Here is a 22,512-nt window from a genome sequence, read left to right as displayed (position 1 = left end):
GTCTTGTGAGATTCACTGGTACTGCTCATGAGTTAAACACAAATCCTAGTTCAGACACTTGGGATTCAACAGTAGAGTAATGGCTGAGTTTAGCTCAGGCGGGGTATATTCCAGCAGGGAGCTGTTGTCTGAGCTGCTATCCTGCCCAAATGCCAGTGGCAGCAGGGGTTGGGCTGTCCTCTCATTTCTCAGGGAGAGCAGGAGCATCGTATAGCAAGGGAGCAATGTGTTCTGCCTTGACATGCACTGAACAGGGTGGCTCCTGTGTGGAATGACGACAGGGAGATGCTATGCTTTTCCTAGGGCTCTTCTGACAGTAGAGAGCAACAGGCCTACATTTTAACATCCCAAATAAAATCAATTCATCTGTGTTTTGAACTGTTTTCATAATTTTAAAATGAAGACGCTACCCCCTTTTGTTTTCCTTTGTTCCTTTAATAGTTAATGGCTATTAAAATTATTTTAATAAAGAACTCTGCTTAATAGGATCTTTTTGAAATTCATGAGTTTCCTTCCAAATAAGTGCCATGATCTAAAATGAGTTGTAGGGACAAAGACATAGTTAAGGTCTGAGGCAGTCCAGGCTGTTTCACTCAGCACTGTTCTGTGGGGTTTACAAAACCAAAGCAGCACAGCAAATTGTCAGGTTATTGCAAATGTATATATTTATTAGTAGGAGACCCTGCAATCTTTTGTTTTGAGTCCTGCTGAAAGACCAGCCTCCAGTTCTTTCAATTTCTGCTGGAATGGTTGATAACACATGCTGTATTTACAGAGGGGCAGTAAAACAGACGAAAAATCTGCCCATATTTTCACTGCCTGGTGTGCCTGCAGCGTCTGATACAGCAGGATTCTATTCATAGGTTCAAGGTTTAGACACTGCCAGAGTTAAATCAAATTGTCACAGCAGCAGTAGGTGTTATAGTGACCAAACATTACTCTAAACTTGTTCAGTTTCATGTAAACAAAATCAGACAAAACAACAGAGACACTGACAAAATACCATGTAAAGTAATCCACTTAATCTGTGTTCTCTGAGGATTGTTGGTATCCTACATTTTTGTGAGAGGCAGAAATGTATTTTTATGTAGCATGTAGCATGGTTTTACTTAAAAAATCCAGCTTTGTTCTTGCCTCCATGCTATGATGCTGTCCAGCGCGTTCAGGGGTTGCCTCAGTTTCTTTGGTCCAGTGTTTTCTGGGTTGGATACAGTTTTACTTTGGCTGTCTGTTTCCTGCTGCCTCAGGGTTGGTTGTCTTATTACTCTGAATTGGAGTTTCTGCTTTGATCTGCTCAGCCTGTTGGCTTCATTAAGAGATGTATTGTACTGAGAGACTTTGACACTGCTAATGAAGTACCTTCCTGTCACATGGGTGAAAAGTATTGAAGGTGTGTCCCTGTGAGATTGTGCTAGTGCCATCTGATGTATCAACATCGGTATATGTATGTTGAGGTATAGTCTCGCTAAGTATTTTTATATTTTAAGTTCAGAGATTGATTTATGCCCTTAAGCATATTTGTACAGCTAAATCCCCTTCAGATTTGAAGTCCTTGATTCCTGTTGGCTTGGTGGAGCTATGCCATCAAACATCAACTCCTGTGCTGGCACCTGCTGTCTCTGGGTGTGCCCCACTAGCCCCATGTAGCTCTGTTTGGTCTTCTGACAGATTTGAAAGCCAATGCCTCTAACAGGCCATGGCCTTTTTATCATTATCATAGGATTGATCTCCATATTTTCACTAGCAAAACTGGTTAGCTTTTTAACAACAAAGATAACATCCAAGATGTTAAAAGCAGCATTAATAAAATAGTGTGCTCTTTTCTGTTTTCAATTTGTATAGCTCCGACTTCTGCCATTATTTTGGTTATATCTTTATCTACTGGATTGGAGAGCCTTAAATATGTGCTGCTTTCTTTTTGTGAAGGTCCCTGTGAACTGTAAACAAGTAACTTGTAGATCTTTATTTGAAGACCTAGATAGGATGTGCTTAAGCCTCTCGTTTCAAGGCCTCTGCTTCTGCTTTTGAAACAATTTTGTGCATCTATATTTAACTATCTTCAGGTTTTTAATTTTTAAAATTATTTGGACAATAATTATGGATGTGGCATTAGGATGAACACAAAATGCTTGTATTTCTACTTTTTTATATTTTAATTTGTTTTAATAGCTTGATTTACTTGAGAATGGCTTTTTTTCCCATTTTCTTACCATGTTAACTATAATAGCTATTGTTTAGACCTTGTCATGGTGAAGTGATGTCTTTGAGTTCAGTAAAGTTACACTGAACCAGTGGAGATAGACTGATTGATGACAGTATAAATCTGGTCACCATCTATAGTTCATTTGGCATTAATGGATTTCCAGCATTTGTAGCTGCCAGAACATGACGGAAAAAGTGATTCAAGAAAAAATACTCTTCCAGTGTTCTAAAAAGAGAAAATTGCTTGGAAGGTTCCTTTCTCTTCTTTATTATGTTTCATTCATGAGAATAATTGTGGGCGTAGTTAAATGTAAATTTCAGATGCAGTCAGATATTTCTATATCTAAACACAGCAGCGATGCCTAAGGAGAAGGAATGATTTAGAAAAGGCAGCTGACATGGAGCCTGGCACAAAATCAGACCCATATGTTATTTTTCATAATTGTTTCCTTTAAGCTGTTTCCAAGACACACAGGGGTGCATAGCACAGTGGGGCACAGTGTTTGTGCAGCCAAAGGGTCACAGTACAAGCCGGGGGCTGCATGCGTACAGCTTGTTTTGTGTCACCCAGTGACTCTCCAGTCTTGTCTCTACATCTTTGAGGGTCTGTTCCCTGGTATCGGGGGAAGCTGCTGAAAAGTTGCTCAAACCTTTTGCATTTGTTCCAGATGAGCTGATACGAGAACAGCAGGCTGCTGATGCATCAACTGCACATGCTGCAGAGGAGCTCTTAACAATATAGAGTGTTTCTCACCCCTCCAGTGATTTTGTCAAGGACAGTTCTGCTGAGTTTTTTTTTATTGTCACAGTTCCTTTTGTGAAGAATGGTCAGAGTCTGTTCAAATCAGTGGAAAGATTTCCATTGAATCCAGATTGCTTGCTTGGCTCTGAGTTGGACAGGTTCACACTGGTAGTCTTTTTGGCATTAGTGTTGTAAGGAATGTTTGACTCTTCAGTGATTTGTAATGGAAAAGGTTACCTACTGTGAGCGCAGGAGTCAGAAAACTAGGCAAGGCTTGGAAACACCTTAGTTCTTACTGTCTGTTAGTGGTTTATTTCAGTTTCACTGGCAAGTGTTTGGTTTTAGGAGCCGCCCGGGCTTGCCTGGGAGGTCTGATCCCATCACCAAGGAATGGTTCCTCATTTGAAGCACCTCACCCCCATTCAACTAACAGTGGCTCACTTTGGTGGCTGAATCCTAAGCACTGAAAAAGCAACATTCTGGCAGTATGGATGCAGTAGATTATGTGTAAGACAACAGTAATGACACCGTTACCTGCCTTGGCTTTTTTTCCCACTAGTGTTGGGAAGTTCTGGAGTTTTATTTGGAGACTTCAAACTCATGCTTTATGTATTTGTAAGAAAGCATGTTCTCTGACTCCAGGCCCTACATCTATTTTTGTAGTAGCTTGTGTATCTTGCAATTAATTCCTAAGACACTGCACTAGCTTTGTGCATTTCTGCTGATAAAAGAGCCCTTCTTACACTTGTGTGGACTTGTGTGCTCATGTGCTTGCGTAGCCAAGGATCCTGCTTTCCTTGTATGCCCTGACATTGATGGCTGGTGGGATAACATGAACAATTACATCACACAAAGACTATGCTCTAATGTACTGACTTTAACGAAGATTGTGAATAATTTGTTCTCGCTGTTAATGCTGCCAAAGTTTTCTCTATAAAAGCTACAAATACCTGTGCTGGAAGAAAAACTTTCTCTTTTATGGCATGCCAGTTTCCATGTTCTACCCTATCCTGTGGCAAAGTCAGTCCATGCCTGCTACTGCAGAACTATAAAGTGGGTCTGCCATTGTGGAATTGTCATTAAAATTTCACAGTGCAGTTAATGTGTGTGTGTGTCTCTGTGAACCTAAAGGAGGTGGATTATTCCGTGTAACTTCTCTTAGCTGTTCTGAATTTGTGTTTCTTGTATTTCTTCAAAATGTGCAATTCCTCTGTATTTACTTCATCTTCTTCTCCCCCACAACAGTCAGAATGGGACCTGCACCATGTCCAGACGCCAGAACACCATCCAGGAGCTTTTGCAAAACTGTTCGGATTGCCTGACACGAGCCGAGCTCATAGTGCAGCCTGTGAGTGCTTCTTGTTCTTCTTACCCAAAGTGATTATGAATATTGCATACATATTCTGTGTTGTTATCTGGACTCACAGGCTCTGCTTCTTCATTTCCTTTCTCCCCATTCAGCTGCTTGTGTGAGGCAACTGGGAGTGAAATAACATACCTCCCTCCTAGGTCTCCTTCTTCCCTCTGTACTCCATTCAGTAAAACTGATTGAAATGTATCTGGTTAATAAAAGGGGTCTTCTTGATTTTTAAAAAAAAACCAAACCCACCCTCAAAAAGATTCTACTGCATCTTATTTTTCACTTTTAGATCAGGACCACTGTCAGTGTAAACACCTGTTACTAGTGTTAGGACTACTCATACTCTCTTAGTGGAAATACCTTCATTACCTTTATTTTATTTTTCCAGAGGATTGCTAAAGAAGTAAATGGAACTAGACTAAAATCCTCCTGGCTGTTTCAGCTCAAATACATACAGATAATCTCTGCAGTATGCTACGCTGGTACAAACCCAGAGTGCCTGGGGGTGGGTTGCTCACTGATGCTAAATTCACTCCTGGCAAACATGGGGTGTCCTCTGTTCCTGCTGAAGTCAGAGGAGGTGCAGGGTGGTGAGTGCATCCTGCTGTTGAGGCCACTGAGATGTGAAACCCATTCACAGTTCTGGCAGTAGATGTGATTTAATGCACACTTTTGGACCCTCTGTGGACAGAAAATTCTTTCAGAAATGAACTCTGTGGTTAGGAGTTCATTTCCTTTTCAGAGATACAGGACGTGTGAGCATGTTTATATAAAAATCAATGCCAGAGTAAACACTGCCTTTTGTTCAGGATTAATATTATTCCAGTGAAGTTGAAAGAAAGATATGTTTAGTTCCAGCTTGGTGCCACAACATGCATTGCTTACTTTGTTTATTTCTTTTCTTTCTGAGGGACAGAACAATGAGGTCCATAACATTTTATTTGCGAAATCAGGTCACAGCTGCCTTATGTTTTGTTCAGCATGGCTGTGTCAGTGTGGGATGAGATCAAAAAGCCATGTCTTCCTGGTTGAAACACCATGACTATGCTGGTCCAACTGCACTGAGAGGGTGCATGGATTTGCCTAGACTTTGGGTGATAAGGTGCAAATGTGATGGGGCATAGAGCTGGACCCAGGCAGATGGTACCACTCATGTTTTTGCAGGAGGGGGAAGTCTTAGAACCTATGGGAAACTTGTGGAAAATCAGGAGCAATATCCACCATCTCCTACTAGGACAGTGTTTCCTTCTCATCTTCTAAACACAAAAGCATAATGTCTTAAGAAATTAGCACACCACGTGAAGCCTTGGCTCCACTGACATAAACATCAAGATTGTTCTTTATGGAAAGTTCTGTTTGGTATTACATTTTAATAATTCTATTCCATATTTTATTTTAATAAGAACTTTCCAGTGACTGTGGATCCTTGCTAGTCGGCCTTCTGCTGGTTAAAGCTGGCAGTCAGAGATTTGGCAGTTGAAACTTTCCAGGCTTCCTAAGAAAAAAAATCAGTCCTCACAACATCTCTTTTAAGAAAACCAAAATGAAACTTAGATTATGAATATTTAATTTAATCTCCCATCTTTTTTTTTTCTTTAGGAATTGAAATATGGGGATGGTGTCCCACTTAGAGGGAACAGGGACCTGGAAGACTGTTTTGCACAGGCAAATGAACAAATGGACATCCTGGATGGGCTGATCAGAGAGATGAGGCAGATGGGCCAGCCCTGTGACATGTATCAGAAAAGGTATTGTCAGGGAAGGGTTGGGGGTGGGAATGTGACTGATAGAAGTTTGTGGTACTTCAAGTATCCCTGTTGTTGCAGGATGTGATAGAAATCAGTAAGGTGGAACTAAATCTGTTTGGTCATGCTAACATGGAGAAGGGCCTTGCAGTAATATATTTCTGATAGAAATTTATGCCTTAGTTATCTCCATGAAATCTTAGTCAGTATATTTTTTCCATGGTCTTTGCTTTCAGCACTTTGTTTTGAATAGTTGGTGGTCCATTAGGAGAGATAAATTGCATTGTTTGCATGTTTTCTGGGTGTTTTGCTCACAGGCATTAAGTGGTTCTTTGCCTTTCAGGCTGCTTCAGCTCCAGGAGCAAATGCGTGCCCTGTACAAAGCCATCAGTGTTCCCCGTGCCAGGAGGGCCAGCTCCAAAGGTGGTGGCTGCTTCTCCTCTCAGAGTGGCTCAGGCTGGGATGAGTACACGAAACGTGTCACAAGTGAATGTTTAAGCTGGATGAGGCAGCAGAAGGTAAACCTGTGCAAAACCCAGGGACAATGCTAAAACCTGGTGTTGTTCATGAACATCACCTCATATGTAGTAATGTTTTGGGTGCCAGTAGAAAAGTAAAAGTACACGTGAATTCTCACATGTTATTCCAAGTTCCTTTTTTTTACCCTGTAGTACTGTAGATATAGTGAATTCCCACTGAAATCCAAACATGGATCACGGTCTTCTTTTGCAGAGGAAATGGTGTGGAAGTTCAATTTGAAAGCTAAATGAAACACAGGTGTTAACATCACAAAAGGCATTGGCATATTTGCATTAGAGATTATTGTGCTCAGTATTTCCCTCCTTCCTTCCTTGCACAGATTTCCTTTGATTCATACTTATTTTAACCCTTTACACAGGACCATCTTCACAGATTTAACCACTGTCCAGTGTTTTACAGTTGTTCTCCCCCTCTACTCTGTCTTTGTCACAGAGAGGTAGAACTGATTGCCATGGGACTAGGCTGTCAGAAGTCAGTGCTGAAATGCACACAGAAGTGCTGAAGCTACTGTTTGTTGCATTCTGAGAACAAATTTGCCAATTCACAGCTGTTGCTAATGTAACGTGGAGTGGAAAACACACACTGAGAGCCCATACTCTGTGCTATTGAGGTGAAAGTTGTGAGTTTGTGGTTGGACAGCCCTTTCTGAGGGACAGGTAGGGAGGATGGAACAAGGTGGCTGAAGTCACACTTAGCAGACTCCTTGTAATTTGAAATTGCATTATTTTTATCTCTCTTTATTAGTTTGTTTCTTTCTGATTCCATCCTTATTATCTGGGTATAGCATTTGCCAGGTGGGTCTTACACAAACCAGATGAGGAGGGTAGAGCTCTGTAGAGCTGCAGTATTTTTAAGTGAGTGCTAGTTATATTCTAGTCTTTCAGTGTGGCATGTTTTAGAGGGGGAAGGGGAAGTGGAGGTGCACTCCTTGTGTTGTAATGTGTGTTAGCATTGTGCCTGGGCAGCAACAGCAGAGGTTATTGCTCTGCACATGCTGTGGGAGAGAAGGCTAATCATCCATGGCTTGAGGAGTGATGTTGGACAGACTCTGGGCATGCTTCCAGTGATGAAAGATGGTGAACATGCTGCACCTCCCAAACACGCCATGTGATGCCCTGCTCAGACACCCCTCGCTAAACACAGGGAGCATAAGCAAGTGCTTTATAGCTGTGTTCCCACACTAAACCTCCTGTGAAAGTAGAAGGCGCAGGCTCTCTCTCTCTCTCTCTCTCTCTTCGCCTTCATCCCTACAGCAAAGCTGAGGTGGGGCCAGTAAGCACTTACCTCACTGGGAAAATATATTTTGAACTTGCCACCATGCTGCTTCTTTCCGTCGTGACTTGCTGTGTCCCATTACTTGCTCACATTGAGACTAGGATAATGTTTCCCCTAGTAATGTGGAAATGGGAAAAAGTTCTGAGCACCTGCAGTTTTTTGCTGTTTTTATGTTTTTTTTCTGGATGGTTTGCTGATGGGAGAATCAGGTGGTAGGGAGGGTTGGTCAAATTTCCAGTGCAGAACTAGGGAAAGTGCAGTGAAATCCAGACAGCCTTTGTTCACATATGGCAGCCAGCCATGACTGCCACTGTTGCTACAGTCTCTTTAGACTTTAAATATAACGACAAGGGTCAAAGTCCTGTAACTTTTAAATGGCTGAATGAAAAATGGTTTCGTTTGTTGGATCGTTTTCAACACTGCCTTTGAACCCCTACGCCTGAGTTCTGGCTTTATTGTCATCTGTTGACTCATAGAGATTAGACTCCAGGCTAGTAATTACTGAATTCAGTCCCAACCCAAGATTAAGATACCTATTTCTTTACTGGGCATGTGCACAGACGGGCATTCAGACAGAGCCCTAGTGTGTCTTTGCAGCATAAAAGAGGATTTGGAGTTTGTGGAGCTGAATTTAGAGTTAGGTGGCTTTTAATATTTGAAAAAAATGAAACAAGGAGCTGCAGTCAGTTTTTGGGTTAGTAGTTAGCAGGTGTATTACTGTTCTCAAGGCTGTTTCTAGAGATTTGCACTTGGCATCCTACAATAAATGTTGCCAAAATGCAAGACAAACAACACGTTTTCTAATCATTTCGGTTTAGCTTCTGTGGGGTATTTTTTCATTTAGTGTTTCTCCATTTAACGGAGGTTTTTGAAGTTTACATGACCAAATTAAAATGGAAATCTGATGTACTGGGCTATAGAACTTAACTGGGCATTGTCACATGAATTGCATGAATAGCATTGTTTGATAAAGTCATTTGTTTTCAGAGTGATAAGAATGTAATTTTACTGTAGAACATAAAATAACAGTTTGGTCCAAAGAAAACCAGATGAAAGTACACTAGTGAGTGTGCTTCATCTAGTCTAACTATAAAAAACTGAAATATTTTTCCTATTTTGTTTCTTCTGCTTTGGGAGCCTGTCACACAGTTTAATTCATGGCAATTTAGAGAAATTGTAACCCCCTATTCTGAACTTCTGTTTATTTCAGTTTTACTCTCTACCACATAGTCTGTTTCCTTCAGTTGAATTCCTTTATGCTCCATTTTAGGCAGTAATGTTGGAAATGAAAGTACCAATCCTGTTTCTTGCTCCTAGGTTGAAATGGAGCAAGTGAAGTGGGGGTTTGATGCAGCATCCATTGAGCAACAAATTGGCGAGCACAGGAGAACTCACAATGCCATCGGAGACTATCGTTGGCACCTGGACAAAGTCAAAACAGATCTGGTAATTACTGTCCTCCCTTACACATTGCTTGGTCTGGATTTATAGCATTGTCTTACTGGTGTTCCACTACAAAAAAGGAATGCTGGAAAGTTCATCCTCTCTTCAGAAAGCACTGGTGTTGTGATAGCAACCACTTTCAACCCTAATTCTGTGATAATTTTGTGTTTCACTTCTTTCCTCAGAATTTTAAAATGAAAATTTAGTAGCTATTTGACATTTTGTTGTTGTGCACCAAGGCTGGCAAATAAATACTGCCATATTTTTTTGTGAGAAGAATGACTAAGAATGATTATTCTCACTTGCTGTCTGAATATATTAAACAAGAAAGTGAAAGAATAAGATGGAGCCTTGAGTCATGGGGGTTTTTTCTGTGAAAAATGTTCAAATTCTGGGCTAAGATTAAAACTTTTCTTAGGTGTGGATACTATTTTTAGTTTGGTTTTTTTTTTCCTCTGAGACTTCTGTTGCCCTCTGAGTTTTGTGATTGGATTGGAATAAAGAAGTGACTGAAAATGCAATTGTTAACTTTCTCCCCTATCAGCCCAGCATTTAAGTATAGGAGAGACAAGGCTTATTTATTTCCATTCATCTTTCATCTTAATTGGCAGGAGAGTTCAATCTAAAGAAAAGATAGTCTGTTCTGAGGCCCTGATCTCTCAACCAAGCTGAAGAGTGAAAAGGATTTTACTCCCTTTTCCCTTCTTCAAATAGGAAAGGTGATACTCTGCCCTGTGGAATACCAGTTCCAAGGCTGGGCATGAAACAGGGATAAAGACTGGAGCTGTCTGCTCACATCATAATTTATACTAGTTCATAATCTCCAAAGCTAGCTCTAGGACTAGCTGGTCTAGGAGTTTGGTGCAGAAAGAAATCCAGTTTTGAGTGTTGTTTTGGTATTGCAGATTATGTGCAGACTTGGTTATATACTAAGCATCCCTGAGAGTAGTAAGTTTGTCCAAGCCTTGGTTTTATTCTTCCTGAGTCATCCAGTGGAGCAAATCTGCTGCTGACAGATGTCTCTTGCAGGCATTTGCAGGTTACCACCTGCAATTATTATGATATTGACACTGTAAAGCAAATACCAGCAAATAGGCAACTTGTAAAAGGCTCACTAAGTGTTTGCTGTCTCTGTTCCAGCGGGAGAAGGCCGCGGTTCATCAGCTGGAGGAAGAATATGAAGGCCTGCTGGTAAGCATGGGATGTGATCATTTCTGATACCCTGTTTGCTTTATTAGCACCTACGTGATTGTCAAGGGACCCTTCAGGTTTTGGCACAGTGGCTGATCCATATTTAAATAATTTTATTCAGCAGTGCTTTGTAGTTTCTGAAAGTTTCGTTTTGAATCACAGACTTGAGATTAATTCATTGCCTGCTGTATAATTGACTTATTCTCACAAGAAAGTTTCTAGTTTACACCTGGTGCAGGGAGTTGATCACTATGCTGGCAAAGAGTAGAACTGTACCTCCTTAATGGGAATAAATATAGTGATGAAATTAGGCTGTATATGAAACTTAAAAAGTTACTCAAAGGTAGGACTAGAACCAAATTCTGTGTAGGGCTGTTCATCTTCCCTGCTGTGGATCTTCATGTAAAACACAGCGAGAATCTTGTGCAAATGGTTTATTTAACCCTTGGGATCAGAATCTGATTCCTGGCAGTCTGATTTCAAGCAACAGGATGTGTATTATGATGTGAAGACAATGAATGTTTTCATGAAGTGTCAACTGTGCAAAAGATACTGCTGTAACATCAAGGATGGACTATGAGCAGCAAATGCAAGTAAAAACGATGTTAAATATTCAGACATTTCTTGCACTTCCCTCCATACCTTTTTGCTTGCCTGCCTACCTGTCTGCTACATGTGTGTTTGAAATAACTTTGAGAAGTTGCTGACATTAGGTTCCCATTGTTCTGTAAATCCTGACATGTTGTCCACTGTCCATTGCCAACAGGTTTCATGGTTCAATAAACCCAGGGACATCTGCTGCCCATTGCCAACAGATTTTACAGACGTGTGGGTTTTCCTGTTATTTTACTTAAAAAAAAAAGCTATGCTGTGCTGTGCTCTTGACTTTCCTTTCTCCACCCAACTCAGGCATTTATGTGTTTATGGCTTCTCATTTCTGTACTTCCTTGCAGAAATACTCCTTTGAGAGAATGGATCAGCTTCGCCAGTTCCAGAACCTCATCCAGGCCACCAGCAGAGAGATCATGTGGATCAATGACTGTGAGGAAGAGGAGCTCCTCTACGACTGGAGTGACAGGAACACAGATATTGCTAGGAAGCAGGAGTCCTTCTCTGTAAGACAGCTCAGCCTCCCCATGCTTTCCATGGGCCCTCTTGGAACAGTCAGGGAGGAACAGCCTCTCTTGGAGACACTCATCACAGGATGTTTCTTCACTCTTTTGAAGTTCCTGGGGTTTTTTTATCAACAGTTTTCAATTAAGTACTGTGTAATAACCTTTTGAGGCAAGGCAGGACATTTTCTGGAAGATTTTGCTCCCATTCAATGAGTTGTCATGGTTTATTTTGACCTTGGAATGCGGCCTTCTTGGTACAGTCCACTATGGACCAGTGATCACATGCAGCTTGTGCTGGCATGCCAAACTAAGGGACTTGAATCAAGCAGTTTTATTTCTCCCTCTTAGGACTATGCAGGGGTCAGAGGTCCCTGTATTTGGCCCTGATTATCTCTCACCGGGAAGCAGAGCTATGCTCTCTTCCTCTGGTGGTTCTGCCAGCAGCACGTAGAGTGCATGGTCAGACATAGTTTGCCCTGCTCCTTGTGGTATGTGGGTGTGTAGGGAAATTGAGCATGTGTGTTTGTTTAACCAGCATTGGTGCTGATCGCCAAATTGAAAAAGGAATGAAAGTTCACACTGTTAGGGAGGTGGGTTTTTTTTTTAGTTCTGTTGTTCTGGATGTTGCAAAATGCAGTCATTTTTGCTTCCATCATTCCTAAGAAAGGCAGAACTTTGTGTGCTTTGCTCTGTGAAGCTGCAAGCCTAGAGACTAGAATCAAGAAGATTGCACCTTCTTTGATTCTACTGTCTTCATAATTAACTTCAGTACACCTAATGGAAACACAATAGTGTTAGAGGGGATAATTTTACATTGTTACAGCTATCTGGGAAATTTTAATCAAATCATCCTGTGCAGTGTACCTTTGGAGCTTGTTTAATGCTGTGTTTTGGTTGTTTAGAAACGTATGAGTGAACTGGAGCTTAAAGAAAAAGAACTCAACAAGCTAAAGCAAGAAAGTGACCAGCTGGTGCTCAATCAGCACCCTGCTTCAGACAAAATTGAGGTGAGTTAGACTTAGTCTGATTTCACTTTCTCCTTTAGTTGTGACATGGGAAAGAGTCTTAGTGAAAGTCCACATACAAAATGCTGCATTTTTACCCAGGAAGGGTTTGTCTGCCCAAAATTGTGTCCATTTCACGCAGCCGTATGAGCTGCTCTAATTATTTTTACTACCTTCCTCTACAAACCTAGCTATTAAAAACTGCATGATGATAGATGCATGTAAAAATTAATTCTAAGCTTAGGGAGTTATCTGAGTGTGTTGAAATTGCTGTATCTCGTTTGAGCTGACTACAGTGCAGTGGAATTTATGGTAGGAAGGCATGTCGTTGCTGTTCTGCTGTCTTAGAAGGCATGTTTTGATAAAAGCCACACCCTTTGTTGAGGGTTTCTGTTTAATCCAGGTGCAAATACTTTCTGCAGCTGAAATTCATAGTGCCTTTCTACAGCTCAGCCAAGACAGTTTTGCTTTCACAGCTTGATGTACACTTACCTTTTAATTAAAAAGGCTGCAACAATTTGGAAGACTTCATTTTGTTAGGAAATGCTGTAGTTGTTACAGTTTCAAGAGTGCATAAGAACCCTGCAACTGAAGAAGCTAAAAGGAAAAAAAAAATTAATCCTTTCTGCTTTTCAGTGTGTTTACTTTGTTAACTGTTATCATGTTGTATGAAATCCAATTTCTCCTGTAGTCAGTTTCTTTCTTAAAAGAAAGATCCTTGTAAGCTCCAGCAGTGAAGTGAAAGCTGCATGTAGTTTTTTAAAGAATATACATTATGGCTGCTTGAGTATTTTGAATCTAAAAACAACCAGCATAAAGTATCATGTTTGGAGGTGTTCCTTGAAAGAAAGAGAACATGGCAATTTGCAGCTGAAATACTTTATTTGCACTACTTTGTGTATTTCACCCCTTTTTGTTAACATACCTGGGGCTTTATGCTGATCAAACAAATTCGTGTCACGAACAGATTTATCTTTGTGTCTCACAAGCAGGTATTTAACTCATTTCAGTTAGGTGGATGCTTAGAAGTTGCAAAACCATTTGCATGAGTTACATTGTTCTGGTGTGCATGAATTTGTTTTAGCAGATTTTTCATTTGCATTTATGTGGAGAGTAGATAATTTTGGTTGAGTCTAGGTGTGGGAGAGAGATCAGTGTGGTGGCCTGAGTTGTGCATATTACTGTTTTTGTTAGGCCTACATGGATACATTGCAAACTCAGTGGAGCTGGATTCTTCAGATCACCAAATGTATTGATGTTCATCTGAAGGAGAATGCGGCTTACTTTCAGGTGAGTAGTGATGTGGAGAATTCACATTACTTTTGTTAAAAGTATGGCTCCCATCACAGATGTATCTGTTGTGCATAGCACACTTGTTGCCATGTTATAAATGCTACCATTGAGCCAGAGATAAACTGGGATTTCTCATTAAAGGAGTCTATACATTTTTAGCAGACATTTTTAAGAGCTACAGCCAAATTCACAACTTTTCTCCCATAGTTCTTTGAAGAGGCCCAAGCCACAGAGTGCTACCTGAAAAACTTACAAGACTCTATCAGAAAGAAGTTCATCTGTGATAAGAGCATGTCATTGCAGACTTTGCTGGAGCAGATCAAAGAGCTGGAGGTACTGTCACACTCTCCTGATGGATTATGTTCTGCTTTTCTGGGAAATCAGCTGCCCTCTTTAGATACCAAATGTAAACCCAAGTGCACTGCAGTGTTTAAATACAGTACTGTATGAACTTGAGACCACTATATTTTTAAGTTTGTAACGAGTCCAACAAATTGCCAAGTTTCTGACATGCTAACAATTGAAAAAAAAATGAATACTTTTATTCTTAGGTGGTAGAATAGATTTTGCCTCAAAGGATAAATGCATTTGATAAATGATTCATCATGTCACTCTATCACCATAGTCTCTTTGAAAGGATATAAGTCAGCTTTTTTAGCTGTTTGCTTATCATGAATTCAGTACTACTGTCCCAAATTAGAGAAAAAATGGTCAGTGGTGTAAAAGGCCAATTGATGAAGTTAGATTTAAAAGTGTAGTTGCTCCCTTTTTTTTTTTGTTAGCATTCATTTTGTTAGATTCTTTCAGTTTATGCATGTGTTTCTTAAACACCACTTTAACCACATTGAAGATTAAAAACCTGCTATGCAAATTTTGCAAACTTTGCATCTTGCCAGAGCTGCAAAGGTACTTAGTTGGATGTTTCTCTGCTCTTTTTAAAACTGCAGTGTTACATTGTAGGCCAGTCAGTCATCCCACTGGAGCTAAAGTAAGTTTTGCTGACTATAAGCTCCACATGTATCCCTCTCTAAATAAAACAGTGGGAACTAGATGCCTTTTCTTTTTAAAATAAAATTTTAACATTCAATTAATCTTTGCAGAATGAACGAGAGAGAATTCTTGAATACAAGAGGCAGGTGCAGAGTTTGGTGAACAAATCCAAGAAGATTGTGCAGCTGAAGCCGCGTAACCCAGACTATCGAAGTAACAAGCCCATTATCCTCAAGGCTCTGTGTGACTACAAACAGGATCTGGTATTGTATCCCTTTTTGGCTGAGAATTAACATCATGTAAACTAGAACATGGCAAATTACTTAGTAAGCAAACCATTGAGCTGACAGGCGTAACCCCTTTATCTGCTTTTGGTCAGCTTGAACTTCTTTAACAGAAGAAATTCTGCTTTTCTTGCCATTATGAATAAACAAACTAGGTTCTGATTGGTTAATAGATGTTGTCATGATTATTATTATTAATCTATTAAATAGCATTTATACTCATATTTCAAATTAGCACATAGAAGTCTTGTTGATAATAGGATTAAAATTGTTATACAGATGCTTCCCAGCATCCACACCTTTTTTTTGGTGATTGCTCATCTTCCCAGTGTCTCTCTGGATCCTTAGGTGAACAATTCATCTAACAAAAAGTGAGGAATATGCAGTTAGCCATTGGTATTCCCACTTTTTTTCTGGATGGGATATGAAATGAATGTTGATGTTTTTCTTCCTCCTCAGTACTGGGGCTGTTTGGGTTTATTTCTGTATTTTTAACTTAACAGTAAGTTTAGATGTGCTTTCTGCTTATGTAGTTTTTCCTGCACCATGGCCACACCCGTGGCTGCCTGGTGTCAGGATTTCTGGCAGTTGGAGCTGATGAATCTGGCTCTGCCGCACTCACTTCCAGTCCCTTTGCAAATAATGGATGCAGCACTGAACATCGTTGTGCCTCCAGCTCACTGGCTTAAAGCCATGCGTGGGTGCATAGCTTACCAGCCCATGTGTCCACAGTCAATCTTTGGTGTTTGTCGGGGTAAGCCCCAGGTCTGATCATCTACAAGACTGGCAACTGCTCTGAGAATTCTGTGGCTCACACCTGGGCTTTTTTGGGTTTTCTTCACATGGAAACCAGATTCAGGGAGAAGGGGTTGATCTGTACTGATCTTTTGCCCCAGTATGAAGCTGAGATGCACACCCAGACCTGGCAGCTGGGAAGCACTCCTGTTTCTGTGATCTAGAAGTATCTTCCTTGTCTGTCTCTCCTGGAAGCCCCACCTTACTTAACTAAACATTGTTGTGCATCCCCTACAGAAAACGGTGCGCAAAGGAGATGAATGTATCTTGAAGGACAACAATGAGCGCAGCAAGTGGCTGGTGACCGGCCCTGGAGGAGTGGATATGCTGGTGCCATCTGTCAGTCTTATCATCCCACCCCCCAATCCATTAGCAGTGGATCTTGCTACCAAGTGAGTTGCTGCCTGGGTTTGGGCACTTGCCACGGGATTAGAGTTCACCCACAATAGCAACCAGTCACAAAATATGTTCTGTGCTTTGATCAGAGTACACTCCCCCTACCTGTAGGGGTGGGGGATTAAGGACTAGAACCTTGACTTGAGGAGACATGCTTCAGTGAAACTTGCTGGGATCTAGGTTGTGGTCTAAAAAGATTTAAATGTTAATGTCTGTGAGGTTTTTCTCATCTGTAATAATGAAAGTCATGTATAAATTAATTTCCAAGATTTTTTCAAGTAGAGAACGAGTCTTAGCACACTCCACATCTGGTGAGTGTTTCTTTGGATGTTTTGTGGCTGTGCTACAAGTATAGATGCATTTTGATTGTGCTTTTTTTTTTTTTTTCTCATGCCAGAATTGAGCAATACTATGAAGCTATTTTAGCTTTGTGGAACCAGCTGTATATCAACATGAAGAGCCTGGTGTCCTGGCATTATTGCATGATTGACATTGAGAAAATCAGAGCCATGACTATTGCCAAGGTAAGACACCAGCTGGCCTTGCCTGCAGACCAGAGACATCCATGACTTGATGTCTGCTGTCCCAAGCAGACCCTTCAGTATCCTGTGCAGATGTATGTTCAACAAAACCATGGGCCTTCCTTTTGCTGGGTTGCACAAACACTCACACATATGGAAGTTGTAATTTTGTTAAAGGAGAAACAAAATGCTTTCCTACTCAAACACAATACAGATTAGCAGGAAGATTAGCTAAAGGAATTTATTACATACTTGCTGTACCTGTTCCCACTGTACAAGGGCATGGATAAACAGAGTAAGAGGTAGAATTTCAGACTGCTCTTAAGTTACGAAATGATGGTAACAAGGATAGATTAACTCTGATGGTACTCTTAGCACCATACTTTCAGAGGCAGCCTAGTTAGGATTTATTCTAAAGCGTGATTACTTTGGGTTTTTTATAGGTTTATTAGTTTGTTCCTTGATGATTAACTAGTCATAAAACTTCCCCAATTGATTTTTTTTTCTCTTTTATTTTAAAATTCCTTCCTTCCTTATTTCAGCTGAAAACAATGCGCAAGGAAGATTACCAAAAAATAATAACTGACCTGGAGATCCATTATCAAGAATTCCTCAGGAACAGCCAAGGCTCAGAGATGTTTGGTGATGAAGACAAACGAAAGATCCAGACTCAGTTCACTGATGCTCAGAAGCACTACCAAACCTTGATCATACAACTGCCTAATCAACCACGACCGCCACAAACAGGTCTGTTGTCTTTCTGGCTCTTGCAGAGTTTGGACTGCTGAGGTTTCTTTGTTCCAGAGGTGGTGGGTGGTGCATTCTTTTTACGTGAAAATGTTCTCTTCAATGTATGAATGGGAACATGTTCAAGAACTGTTTTGCTGTCTCCCAACATAACAAAACTGACCATGCACAGGGGAAGATTTTGTTCTTCCTTCCTTTGGTGGGAATCTGGGAATAGTCCTCCAAAATTCATGGAACTTGCTGGGAGAATGAGAGGAATTTAGTCCATCTGATACATTTTATTAGGAAGCAAAATCTCACTGTTGCATTTCAGGAAGCAAGTGTACTTTTTTGTGAAGGAGAAATTTCATTCCCTGAAACAGCTGCCTAAGGGCCCAGATCTTCTACCTGTGCTCAGTTCTACCGATCAGCTCGGTGCTTGGATGGCTTGGGCACTGCCTTGGCTTCCTGCATGTGGGTGCTCAGTTCTCTGGCAGTTGATGCTTACCCAATTCATTTTACAGTGGTCCCAACTGAGAGCTGTCCCGTGGGTTCCTCAAACACCATTATCGTTAACGAGAGAAACCGAGAGCTTGAGAAGCAGGAGGCCTGGCTGCTGCTGGAGCTTCAGAAACTTCGGCGTCAGATTGAGGCTTCTGAGGTTCAGATGGTTCAAAGAGCTCCTCTTGGAGTGGATCAAGGGGCTATGCACGACTTTTCAGCCAGAATAAAGGACTTAGAGGTAACTGTGGATGTTTTACTTTGAGCATCTCTGTGCTGCAGAGCATGCTGCAGTTCTGTTTATGATCAGCTGGGAAAGACACACATCCTGTGCAGAAAATTCTCAGTTGGGAGCTAATCATGATGATTTGGATTAGAATTTAGCTTCTAATTAGAAAAAGTTGATTCTTGAATTTTAGAAGTCAAATTCTGCCAGGCAAGAAATACAGAAAGACTGATGTCAAGTGGCTGTGAGTTCATGTTAAGCCTCATCCAGAGCTGAGGGCCATTAAAATCCTTTTCAAGGACTTCACTTAACTACCTACCTGTAAAGTGCTGTCTGTGGGATACAGACTGGATACACAAGACTTACTATCCCTTTGCTAGTTCTTTAGATTTGTAGGAGACCAAGGAGAGAAGATTGGTACAAAAAGATTATAGGTTCAGCAGATGAGAAATTCCTGTGAGGCAATGAGGTTGCAAAAGTCTCAAGAGCAGAAGGACCATGGCTTGTCAGAGCTGAGTTTTGGAGTGGAGATGCTCAAAAAGACATATTTTGGACAAAAAAGAAACTGCTCAATATTGCTTGCCTTGAAAAAAGCAAGCTCAGCCACTGCTTCAGTCCTCAGTCAAGCTGGTTATGTAACAGCAGACTGCTTGGATAAGGAGACCAATTCCATATGTGCTGTAGAACAATCATTCAGCCAACCAAAAATGTGTAAACCAGGCATTCTGTTTTTCCTTAGGGGGTGCAGAATGACTCTCAAATAATGGCTGAAACCCTCAATAAGCATAAGGACTTGCTGCCTAACTTCAGAGGCTGTGAGAAGTATGTGTACTTGCAATCGGAGATAAATGCCCTCTTTCAAAAACTGGAAAATATCAATGGTGTTTCTGCTGGCTACTTAGACAGGTAAGTAAATTGAGGCTATACCAATAAATATTCATATTCTCCCCTAATCCTTAGTCCAGAAAACTGCCTTTTGTACCAGTAGTGTAAAATTACACCTTCTTCTCTGCAAATTGTGTACGTGTTGATGGAAACAACACTTAGATTAATTTCTTCTCTTTTCTGGAAGACTTTAAAAAAAGAAAGTGAGAAGAATGGGTATCACAGAAATTTCTTGTGTTACCTATTCTCTTTAGCCAATCATCTGCAATTAATTAAAAATATCACCCTTCCTGCCTTAGTCCATAATGGATTTGTCTTGTATCATTTAATTTAGCTTGAATGCACTGAGGTGTCTGCTCCAGGTTATTCTGCAAACGGAAGATGTGATCAGAGTTTTTGAAGTCAGACTGTCTGAAGAGGAGACTGTTCCTTTGGATCTTGATAAAGTGGAGGCTTATCGGGCTTGTCTGAAGGTGAGGGGCCAAAACCCAAGGACACAGCAAAGCAAAATTCGTAGCTGCCAGCACAGATCTATTGAGCTAGGGGAAACCCTTCCAAAACCACAGGAGATGGAAATGCTGATCCTGTTGTATTTTATGTGTAGACATACAATGTTTTGTAAATCAGGCACAGTGTTGCTGGCTGGTCAAGGGAGGGGATTGTCCTGCTCTGCTCTGCACTGGTGCAGCCTCCCCTTGAGTCCTGTGTGCAGTTTTGGGTGCCTCAAGATAAGAAATATATGAAGTTATTAGAGAGCGTCCAAAGGAGGGCCACAAGAATGGTGAAGGGCTTTGAGGAAGCCATATGAGGAGTGGCTGCGGTCACTAGGTCTGTTCAGCCTGGAAATAGAAGACTGAGGGGAGACTTCATGGCTGCCTAGAGCTTCTTCACAAGGGGAAGAGGAGGGGCAGACACTGATCTCTTCTCTGTGATGACCAGTGATAGGACCCAAGGGAACAGGAAGGAGCTGTGTCAGGGGAGGTTTAGGTTGGATATTAGGATAAGGTTCTTCATCCAGAAGTGGGCTGAGCACTGGAACAGGCTCCCCAGGGAAGTGGTCACAGCACCAAGCTTGATAGAGCTCAAGAAGCATTTGGCCAACGCTCTCAGGCATGTGGTGTGACTCTTGGGGTGGCCTGTGCAAGGCCAGGAGTTGTATTCAATGATTCTTGTGGATCATTTCCAACTCAGGAAATTCTGTGATTCTATGAAATTACTGAAAGGAATATATAGGTTATTACTTCTTCCACACCCTGGTTGTTGCTGCCCCCACAGCAAGGGCAGCTGCATGGAAAGTTTCTGTAATCCATTTGTGAACACTATTGTCTGTGTTTATTTGTATCACTTGTGAATGTAGATTTGAAGGCAGTACCTCCTTTCTTGCATACAGGCTTGTTAATTACCCTTGTTGTCCTCTAGGTGTAACAAGTGAATTTGAGTATTATTGTGTGTCCTGGTTTTGCTAGAATCTATGTCAAATCTTAGAGTGAAAAGTATCCAGCCTGTACAAGGGGAAAAGGGAAATAACTGCTTTGCTGAGCACAAAGTTGTCTTGCAGATCCAGTCTTTTATCTGCCTTTATCTGCCGGTCCTTTTGTGCACCGAATGCATTTGGGAGAACAAGAACTCTTTCATTGTTTTCTGTTCTTACATTTAGTAGGGGAAAAGTGTGTAGGTGGTGTAAATGGAGCACAATCTGCTTACCTTTTTATCACGTTAAATGAGAGCTGCAGTTCAGTTGCTGGGAGTTGTTCTTAGCTGGTGTAAGTTTGAGCTACACCAAAAAAAAAAAAGAAAGCTTGAGCATATCACTGAAGGCTGTAGCCATCCCTGTGTCTGGGGGATGCAAGGCAGAGCCTGTGCTGTATATTTGGTGTTGTTTGGTGATGCACAGTATGCAAGTATATGTACCTAAACAAATATGTGTGTGTGTGTAAAGAAACATCTCCCTGGAAGATGTCTATAAACATGTAAATAGCAAAAAAAAAATCTGTGCAGGTTTTTAGATGTTTAAAAACTGGATATGCCAGTCCTGAGGCTCGATTCCACAGCTGTTTCAAGTGCAGAAATCTTTTATACTTCAGTGAAATTTTCTAGTCAGTTGTTTCTAGGAACAAGCAAGATTCTTATTCTGCTCTAGTAACTGCTCTGCAGAGTTCAGAGAAACTGAAATGTTGGCTTCAGAATATGATAGCATAGACCTTAGGTTTGGAAAATTATTTAGTCTAACTTTAAACACATTTTTAAGCCAAATTGTACCAAAATAGGTGTTTCACTTTAAATAGGTTAAGTTCAGCTGACATCACTATACGTACCTTACTGAGTTAGAAACAGCATCTTTAGATCCCAGCATATTGTGCATGCTGTTCAGTTGGTTAAGTATCAGTATCTTCTCCAGAAAAAATTAAATGACATTTTGGTTTTTTCTCTAGAAAATGAAAGCAGACCTAAATATGAAGAAGTCACTACTGAATACCTTGGAAAATGAGCTGCAGAGAACACTTCAGATTCACTCACAGTCTTGCCAGTCATACACCCTGTATGACATGGACATTGGAAAGTACTGTGACAAAGTTACCCAGCTAATAGACCGCTGGCAGAGGGCTGATAAGCAGATAGATAACAGGTTTGTTCATATTTTTGTAGAGTTTTCCTTATTGCTATTGCTACCAAGAACATCTTAGCAGTGAGTCTAAAAGAACTGTTGTGCACTAATCTTTGCTTCCAAAGGACAAATAGTGACTTCAGGGCAATAAGACTTGAGCAATTGTGAATAGGTTGAACATACTTCAAAAGGAATTGTGTAAGACCAAGCAGAAAAATATAGTTAACCATGCAAATGTCTAACCTATGTGCTAAAGAGTTGTTCTGATTTTCTTTTTTTTTTTTTTTTAATTTCTTACTAGTGTTCTTGGATTAAGTACTTCCAGTCAGCATTTTCCCCTCTCAAAAAAAGCAACCATGCTTATTCCTAAACACCCTATAGTTGAGGGTTAAAAAAGTAACACTAAGAATTAAGTAACAAAATCGAACCTTGAATCTGAATCTTGAACTAAAGGCATATTCTGATTGGGTGGGTAGGGGAAGGGTCGTGGTATGGCTTGTTTTGGTTTGCTTTATTTTGTTTTTATCTGTGGACAAAATGTAGTCCCAACTGGTTTCACTGGTTGTTCAGTGAAAACTGAGAACAAGAGTACTGAAGTCAGCGAACTTGATTTTTATTACTGCAGTTTTATCCATCTCTCACTTTGACAGGAAGGCCCAGCCTCTGTGTATTA

The 22,512-nt window shown here is 40.7% G+C and overlaps 1 protein-coding gene across 3 annotated transcripts in view; it reads left to right on the top strand.

The window, feature by feature from the left end:
• LOC121674555 (desmoplakin) overlaps positions 1-22,512 on the top strand; it is a 39,215-nt gene that overhangs the window by 5,294 nt on the left and 11,409 nt on the right. For all 3 annotated transcript variants that reach the window (XM_042048997.1, XM_042048995.1, XM_042048996.1), the window contains exons 2-18: positions 4,190-4,292; positions 5,904-6,052; positions 6,393-6,567; positions 9,182-9,310; positions 10,448-10,498; positions 11,452-11,613; positions 12,516-12,620; positions 13,812-13,907; positions 14,118-14,243; positions 15,011-15,163; positions 16,217-16,371; positions 16,773-16,899; positions 17,439-17,643; positions 18,147-18,364; positions 19,089-19,255; positions 19,569-19,707; positions 21,667-21,860. In XM_042048997.1, coding sequence (XP_041904931.1) covers positions 4,190-4,292; positions 5,904-6,052; positions 6,393-6,567; positions 9,182-9,310; positions 10,448-10,498; positions 11,452-11,613; positions 12,516-12,620; positions 13,812-13,907; positions 14,118-14,243; positions 15,011-15,163; positions 16,217-16,371; positions 16,773-16,899; positions 17,439-17,643; positions 18,147-18,364; positions 19,089-19,255; positions 19,569-19,707; positions 21,667-21,860 — 2,454 coding nt within the window. The remainder of the gene's footprint in view (positions 1-4,189; positions 4,293-5,903; positions 6,053-6,392; positions 6,568-9,181; positions 9,311-10,447; positions 10,499-11,451; positions 11,614-12,515; positions 12,621-13,811; positions 13,908-14,117; positions 14,244-15,010; positions 15,164-16,216; positions 16,372-16,772; positions 16,900-17,438; positions 17,644-18,146; positions 18,365-19,088; positions 19,256-19,568; positions 19,708-21,666; positions 21,861-22,512) is intronic.

Source organism: Corvus kubaryi, unplaced genomic scaffold (genome assembly GCF_017639235.1).
Source record: "Corvus kubaryi isolate FWS band 111438036 unplaced genomic scaffold, C.kubaryi_AGA036_p1.0 69, whole genome shotgun sequence".
NCBI classification, from domain to species: domain Eukaryota; kingdom Metazoa; phylum Chordata; class Aves; order Passeriformes; family Corvidae; genus Corvus; species Corvus kubaryi.
This window is presented reverse-complemented; position numbering and strand designations above follow the sequence as displayed.